At 38.0% G+C, this 8,459-nt stretch overlaps 2 protein-coding genes across 4 annotated transcripts in view; one reads left to right on the plus strand and one right to left on the minus strand.

Annotated features, from left to right (window-relative positions):
• Positions 1–2,618, plus strand: part of LOC306853531 (ADP-ribose glycohydrolase MACROD1-like) — a 53,398-nt gene extending 50,780 nt beyond the window's left edge. For 2 of the 3 annotated variants that reach the window (XM_079391020.1, XM_079391021.1), the window contains 2 exons: positions 1,141–1,222; positions 1,968–2,618. In XM_079391020.1, coding sequence (XP_079247146.1) covers positions 1,141–1,222; positions 1,968–1,993 — 108 coding nt within the window. In that variant the 3' untranslated portion in view covers positions 1,994–2,618. The remainder of the gene's footprint in view (positions 1–1,140; positions 1,223–1,967) is intronic. The other variant, XR_013782746.1, reaches the window with a different exon arrangement.
• Positions 1–8,459, minus strand: part of LOC306853527 (fermitin family homolog 3-like) — a 568,382-nt gene that overhangs the window by 58,870 nt on the left and 501,053 nt on the right. The window lies entirely within an intron of this gene.

An 8,459-nucleotide genomic window follows, 5' to 3' on the forward strand; every position in this document is an offset into this window, starting at 1 on the left:
ACAATAACATTTCGTATTATCAAATGTAACTGCATAAAATAGCTTTTATGCTCCTGAAACATTTTTAAAAACTTATAAAATTGAATTTGCTATTGTTCGGGGTTACATTCTGTAAATAGTATGTTAATACACACAAAAATATTATGGTATTATTTTCTTATCGACAGTGTGTGGCAAATAGATTGCCATATGCTTTTAACCCAGAAACCATGTAAACATCAAATGGAAAATTTCTGTCGTCCGTTACATATGTGCACGTTTATAATGTTACAAATGCTTTGGCAATGTAAAGCATTATTTTGAATCTGAATCAGACAGACAAAGCAACACAGGATGGGTGAGCCAGAGAGGGAGAGACATTTGGCAAAAGGCACTGAAAAAAGACAATGCTAGAGACCAAAGAGAAAAATGAGAATGAGAGAGATTTCAGTGGCAGAGTAGGAGTGCTAGCTGGATGCAATGATGTGTTACAGGAGCATGATTAGAAGCAGCCCACCTGCCCTCACCACTGTTGTCATGGAGATGGAGGTTCTAGGATGCTGGCACGGATCTCGATGTATTCTTTTTATGTTGTTGCTTGCCATGAAGCATTTGGGACTGGTGCTGGTGTTCTGTCAAGGACAGTTAGGTCACTGGCACTGCGCCTCTCCGGCAAGAAGACTCAGACATTAGAATATGCTAAGCGATTGCACCCAAGTGGTCCTTTTCAGCAGACCCTCTCTTCACACAAGACTGAGAGGCTACAAGTCAAAAATCAGTGAATTGGACAAATGAACCTTTTTCTTCAGTTACATGGATTATTTGAAGTTCAATTCATGCCACTGAAAATAATATCTCAAGCAAAAGAAACACTTTGACAGAAATTAACTTATAATGTAGGTCTAGAAACATTATTTTCTATCCTTTAACTTTAATCACAAGATATGAAGCACATTTCTATCATGACTTTAGAGAGTGTTGTAAGGATGAAGGAGCATATTCGTTTCATTTGGATGAAGTTTGTGATATATTATTACAGGTATGCTCTCAGTTGTGTTGGTTTCTGCTGTGCAGCAGCAAAATCATAACTTGAAAGTGAGATTCTCTATGGTCATTTATTTTTTATTTCTTGTCTCTTTTTCGGTTTTAATCTGCTCTCAGCTGGACCGGGTCATCTTCTGTGTGTTTCTGAAGTCTGACAAAGAGCTCTATGAAACAATGTTGCCTGCATACTTCCCACGAGGTCTGTCATCACACACTCTTGTTGGGTTTTCATGTTTTAATGGGACTTATATAGTGAGTTTTATACTATACACACTGTATACTGAATCCCCTAAAATGAACCCTCACAGACAACTTTCTACATTTTTACACTTAAAAGAAAAGGTATGAGCGGTTTTCCTTGTGGGGACCAAAAATGTCAGGTTTTACTATCCTTTTACCATCTCACACACACCCTTACACTTATAGTGAGATTCTTCCAAACATTATTCTTGCATTTTTAACATTGATTTAATTTCATTAAGAGAGTCTTCCATCTTATTCCTCCTGCAGTGAGAGGACAAGTAATAGTCCTGACTGATGTCAATGTATTTGTTTTTGCTGTGTTGTGACACAGAGTACAAACTAGTGCAATTTAAAGTTATTCTTATGTGATAGCTGTACGCTTGTATTTAGCGCTGATAACAAACCAACACTGACTACATTAGCGTTTTTAATGGAGGCGGTGTTTACCTTGCTAAAATGAATATAATTAGAAAGCAGCACATTTAGCATTTCATATTACTAAATATTAATAGTAAATATAAATATTAAACACTCCCAAACATATTGACTGGTGCTAATATTTGAACAATCCTTGCTCTAATATGTCAGTTATGACATGAAGTTATTGAGATCTCACAGTGTCTGAACTCCAAACATTAGTGTTCATGTAAATGTCCGTTACTGTATGTGTGCGCTCCATTAGACCTGTTTTTCACCTCCAGGTTCACCGCCAAAGAGCAAATTATGAGAGGATGGCATAGTTGCTGTGGAAACGCCACATAAACCGCTTTTACCTGATGCAGCCCCTACAAACAACAACAACAGCAGCTGCCTGACACCACCTGATTTATTCATATCACCAAACCAGTGCTGCATGGAATTCGATGATTTCTATCAGATTTCTATCATATTGCTATTGGATTTGTGTTAATATTAATAACAATGTGGGTTTACAAGTGGTAGTTCACCCAACAATGAAACATTTACTCACCCGCATCGAGTCATACACAAAAATACTGCTTTATCATTTTTTGTTGATTTCAGAAATAATATCATACTCGTGTTTGACCAGTTCTATCTCAAATTCTGTCTTTCAAATCTGTTTATTGCTTGCTCTTGTTTTTTCTCCTTCCAAAAACAATTTCCTGCAATTATATGATTTGCGCTGCATTAGCATTGAAATTATAGAAGATATCCTACGTGAATATTGTTTATAGAGTTGAATAAAAATTGAATTAAGGCAATCAAAGAGTACGTCCATGGTTGTAACACTTAACCTATAATGAAAGTGCACTATTTGTACTTCTTCAATGTACTTTCTGTCTTCCAGTATGATAAAAGACCGTCATTAAAGTCAACTCCCCTCTCTAAACTAATGGCTGGGGCCGCTCTTAATGCAACTTTCATTAATTACACCGTAAGCCTTCAAGTTAATAGTATAATGTCAGCAAATGGATTTAGAGCAGATGAAATATTTTGAAATATTGATGCCGATTGATTTTGTCTCGTAATTGTTTCGCAATTTTTCCTATTTTTTCCCCACTCGTATCGTACGATTCGAGCATCTCTCATAGCGCTTTCCAAAAAAAGATGAGTCTTCTTTCATCTCAACATGCTGCTATATCTGTGAAGGAGAAAGGAGAGTGTGAGGGAGGCAGATGAAAAAGAGAGAGAGAGGGAGAGATGAGTTTAATAAACTCATCTGAAGCCATTTTCATTTTTTAATAAGCGACAGGCAGCTCAGATACTCTCATCAGGCGAGCTTCTCCAAATAATGAGAGCGGAGGAGAAAAAAAGAGAGCGCGAGAGAGAGAGGGAGGAAGAGCTCAGCAGAGTAATTATCCTAAATCCAGACTTCATCACTGTCCCATCAGCACTTCTCTCTTCCTTTCCTCCCTCTTGCAATCCAGCTCTGTGTCTCTCTCTCTCTAGCCCTCTTAGTAAAGTGTTATTTAATTTGCTGTACTGGCACAGAGAAAGCAGCCAGTGTGCGGCTGCTGCTGAAATAGTAACCCTTCAGTGATGATTACACTGGAGTGCATCCTATACGCCAGCAGCAGAAGCACGGCGAGATGAGAGCTCCTCTTCTCTTTTTTGCTGCTTTCTCGCCTTATCTCTCTCTCCCATGCCCTTGTGCGCTCGTTTTCCATGATCCTATCGTGTCTCTCTCTCTGGTTCCCTCCAGCTGCATTCCCTGTGTATCGTCAGACTCATAACCCCAGATTCTGCCAGTCAAACGGAGCTCGCTATCACTCGCGGCCCTGCCATTTCATCCTGGTGCTCTGTCGCAGTTTATAGTCACTTCAGTCTGGTTTAATCTTGTGGGTGCAGCCAGAAGTGTCATGGGGCGTTTTGAACCAAGTGGATTTGAATGTGACTTCCCAAATAATTATTTTTATCTTTGATTATTAAGTTCCAAGGTAAAAAAGCGCATGTCTCTACACTTTAGTCTAACCAAGTTGCAGTTGCTTAGCATTTTATCCACCCTCATGTTGCTCCAAATGCACAGAATTTTTTAATTGCTAATTGCTAATGCAGAATTTTTTAATTCTAATGCTTTCCATACAAGGAGAAGTTGCACTTTTGTTCAGTTTATTTAAAATAGTCCTGCATAAATGTATGTGTGAACAAGCGGCATGCTCTATACTTGCTGGGTTTGTCCCCCACTGGCCTGCGCTGGCTGTGTAGTTCATCATTATCATTTACTTTGTTTTTAACATTAAATGTCCTTGTTTGGCTGCTTTTTTGGGCTTTGAGATACTGCAGAAGTTTTATACTTAGTTCAGCACCTTTGGTCTATAACGGTAAGGCTGCTGTAAGTTGCTAGATAAGGCTTAGAAAATGGCTGTTTTCCTTCCAGTATTTAGGACTACAAACTGAAATTCTACCACAAAAAAATGTACATACTGTTTTGGGACACAAGCTAACAATCAAAGTAAGAAAAAATTAAGAGCATTTTTAGGAGAGTGATTTCCTGTTATCAAGAAGTGTCTTTGTGTCTGGAAAATTTGTTTGTTTTTTTGTTTTTTACATTTTTAGACTGCAAATTGGTGGTAATTTTTAGTTTATTAACCCACATTTAGTTTTTTTTTTCTTAAAAAAATATAAGGTGGGTGTTTTTATTTATGCATTTTCATGAGCCTTTAAGGTTATTGTTCAATCATATGTTTACTATGTCTCGCTTCTCTATTAGTGGCACTGTATGTGTTCTATACCAGTAGTACATCAGCTGCCCCACCAAAAGCAAAAGGGGCAGATGAAATGCTCTAGAACCGCTCTTGAACATTTTGCGCATATTACAATAGGACCTATAATTTGACAGGTTCTTAAATGCCTGTTGCAGTTGTTACCACATAAATAGTTTAGTGCTAGTGTACAACGAAATGTGATTGTGTCACTACAGCCCCCACAAGCCCCAGGGCCTCTATATGAAGAGAACAAACTACAAGGTTGTTTTTAAAGAAAGTGTTGTTTGCTCTTTGATCATGTTTATCTCACCTATAGGAAACCAAAGTGAGTCAGGAGGACTGTGAGAACAGATACCTCATCTCATTGCGAAAGCAGGTGAGCGGGTAAATGAGTGTGAGCGAGAGTGTTGAAAGAGTCGGATGGGGTCAGCAGGAGTTGGGTGCTGATGTTTATGGATGCTGGAGGAGGCGCTGGTGTGGGGGGGCTGCTTGTGAAATGAAAATGGATCTTTAGTAGAACCCAGGACACTCTGCTGCCCCTCAAGATCAATTCACTGATTTACTAGCTGAAAGCCTGTCAGAGCTAGAAACACCAGCGTTGAGGGGAGAAGAGGATAAACCCAGGTGGGGGTGATGGAGGGTTGAAGGAGGCATCAGGACTTTCGGTAGTCACATATTAGGAGGATGTTCATGAAAGAATGGGTTAATGTTTTGTCACAATGTAGCCTAGTTTGAAGTTTTAAATGTACCAGAATTTGTTCGCATCTTCTCGGAGGAGCAGAGTGAAGATGGGTTTAGGAGACAGCTCTTTTGTGCATATTTGATTCCTTTAATTAAATACGCCGTTAACTTTTGTTCTTCTCCAGTAAACACGGCGGCTGCATAACACATTGTGAGGGAATTATTTTTAGTGAAGCGTCAGGGAAGTTAAGCTTCATCTCCTGCAGAGTGTCTACCTAGTGTGTGTGTGCGTCTCTTTTGTTGGTGTCTACTAAAATTTTAATGATGTTTACTGTATTGTATGAGAGAGGTGATAGCATCTCTTTCCGTCAAATGTGGTGACAAATGTGTAGCATATATTTAATTTAATATTCCTAATATAATATTTAACAATTGCAAAAGTCCCAGAGCACACGGCGGCAGTTAAAATAACATTATAGTTTGTTTACCACATAACTCTGCAGCAATATGGTGCTAAGGATTATTATCTCCATAATATTTACCAAAAGAAATGTTCTTAATAATTGCTTTTCACACAGAATGCATTGTTCCGTTTAAAAAATGAGAGAAGCTGCGCAGCTGAACAGAAAAACAGTAGCCTTCCTCCAGATGCGTTTTTAAAATTAAATTTTCTTTCACACCAAAATTAACTAGGCCTATAAGCTATAAGGATAACTTTTTAATAATAAAGGTAACTATATTAGTGTCCATACCAACATTCGATAACTGTTCATATACACTTGTTCCAGTTATGTCGTTTCCACTGTTCGAATTGTGTCTTGGCGGGGGGGGGGGGGATGGGGGTGGGGTTATGTCTCCCTAACCAGACACTCCCCCCCCCCCACGCCCATTAAAAAAAAAAAAAAAAAACCTTATGTAAATATGGTTTATTCATATTTTTTTTTGTCCTCATCATCGTTGAGAAAACCTTGATAACGATAATCAGACGATATTTTGCTGAGTGTGTTGCGCTGCAGGCCTGCCATGTACAGCTGACTCCTAAAGTTTCTGAAATTCTTCATATTCTGTGTGGTGGTCAGTTCACAGCAGTGACAGAAATGAATCTTTTTCAATAAGTTTAAAATGATTTTTACCCTTAATGGGCATTTTTACCTTTATAAAGCCATTTTTCTAGTAGTGTGTCAAATTCTTACATTTAATCAAAGTCAATTACAATTATAAAACCTATAAATAAGGTTTTAATATTTTAATTTTAAAATGTTGAATACTTATATTTGAAATTATCAAATATGAATTATCAAATTGTCATAAAGGGTTAGTTCACCCAAAAATGAAAATTGTCATTATTACTCACCCTCATGTCGTTCCAAACCCATAAGACCTTCGTTCATCTTCAGAACACAAATTAAGATATTTTTGACAAACTCTGAGAGCTGTCGACCCTCCATAGACAGAAAGGATACTACCACGATCAAGGCACAGAAACGTAGCAAGGAGATCGGCAAAATAGTCCATGTGACATCAAGCATTCAATCGTAATTTTACAAAGCAGCAAGAATACTTTTTATGCACAAAGAAAACAAAAATAACATAATTTATTCAGCAATTCTTCTCCCTGAGTTATTCTCTTCCACCATTTTGGAGAGTACCCCAGAACGTAATCAATGCAATCAGCGTTGTTTAGGTTCAAGATAAACAACGCTGATTATGTTATCAACAGGAGAAAAAAATAGTTGTAAAATTTATTCCCACAATATCGTTTGTATGTGTCGTTATCGTTGCAGCTGTGGTGGACTTGCCCATTCTCATAGAATTGATTCTTTATGGGGTCATCGGATGCCCATTTTCCACAAGTTGATATGATTCTTGAGGGTCTTAATGAAAAGTCTATAACATACTTTAGTTAAAAATTTCTCAGTGGTAGTGTAAAAAACACCTTTTTTACCCTGTCAAAATCAGCTCTGTTTTTAGCAAGCTATTCTAGTCCATGTTACTTTAAATGCTAATGACCTCTGCTGACCCCGGCCCTCTCTTCTGTGGGGTGACGAGCAGTACTGTTTACTTTAGCCGTGAAACTGGCTAACTAGTACATTATTAGGAAAGGCGATTTGCAAAGATTCATAAAAACCCTTAACTCACTACTTCTGTAGATGAAGCTGGATCATGAATGATTCGAGCGAAGGCGCAACTTAGGCAGATCGGGGATTGGTGCATTCCCTTCAAAACGAAAGTAACGTTAATCCTCTGCATCTTCAGCGGCTCAGATGTCAGGAGTTAATGATGACTGCTATATTCATTATTACATCCAACAATAAAACACCTCAATCGCTTAATCGGAGACATTCTTGTTTTTCCCTGCATCGGAGTCGACACAATGGCAGACAGCTCTCAGCTCACTAAGGGCGGGTCTAAGGTAAGACGGCCTTGTCAATCAACTATCGTGGGAGGGGCCTGTACAGAACTACGTCATTCTGACAGGAACCTCAGAACAGCCTGATTTGAGAAAGGGGATTTTAAAATAGGGATTTAAAAAAAAAAAAAAAAACTGGGTGGATTTTTATCATTAAAAGGATGGATGTGTTCACACACTTCCAACACACATATATGTTCAAACAACTTATAAAGTGAATTTTGCATCCGATTACCCCTTTAAAACTTTTAATTTGGCTAGTGCGTGATGCTGAAAAACAAAAGTACGTCTTTTTTTACATATTTACGTAAAATGTCCGTCCAGCACAATTTAAGTAAAAACAATTGAAAGCAGCAACAATGAAATGTGTAACAGCGTTCTGTGTGAACCAGACCTTAGTGTCACTGCTATAGTTAGCCAAAGAGCTAAGTGAGCATAGATAGCTACTGTTTTGATTTACATCAATAAGGCATTGTCACTTGCTGTGTACAAGCCATAAATGCAGCATTTGCAATTTAAAAAATATTACATGGTGGATGGAGGATGAGTGCTTAGCTTGATAATGGAACAGTGGGTCATTTGTGGGCATTGCATTTGTGGGCAATGTATGATTGCCTATTCGCTCCATTATAAAATGATCCATTGTATCTCTATCCTGTTTGGTTCTATTTTTGTCATAGATCTTGCATTTGTACAATGCTCTGCCGACACTGAATGCACTACCACCAGTGATGAATCTTTTCATGCATTCGCAATTATTTTGGCTCTCTTGCATTGTTTCCGTGACATTCTCCTCTGGTTTTGACGCCTTGCTTGTTTTGTGTAAATTAAATACCATCTCAGTTTTCTTGATATGCACTTTATATAGCCTACATTAAGGAAGTTTCTGCTAAGAAAACTTTTTTTGTTTAATTATCTTAAACTGTAATGTTTGC

This window comes from Barbus barbus (genome assembly GCF_936440315.1).
Source record: "Barbus barbus genome assembly, chromosome: 33".
In the NCBI taxonomy this organism is placed as follows: Eukaryota; Metazoa; Chordata; class Actinopteri; order Cypriniformes; family Cyprinidae; genus Barbus; species Barbus barbus.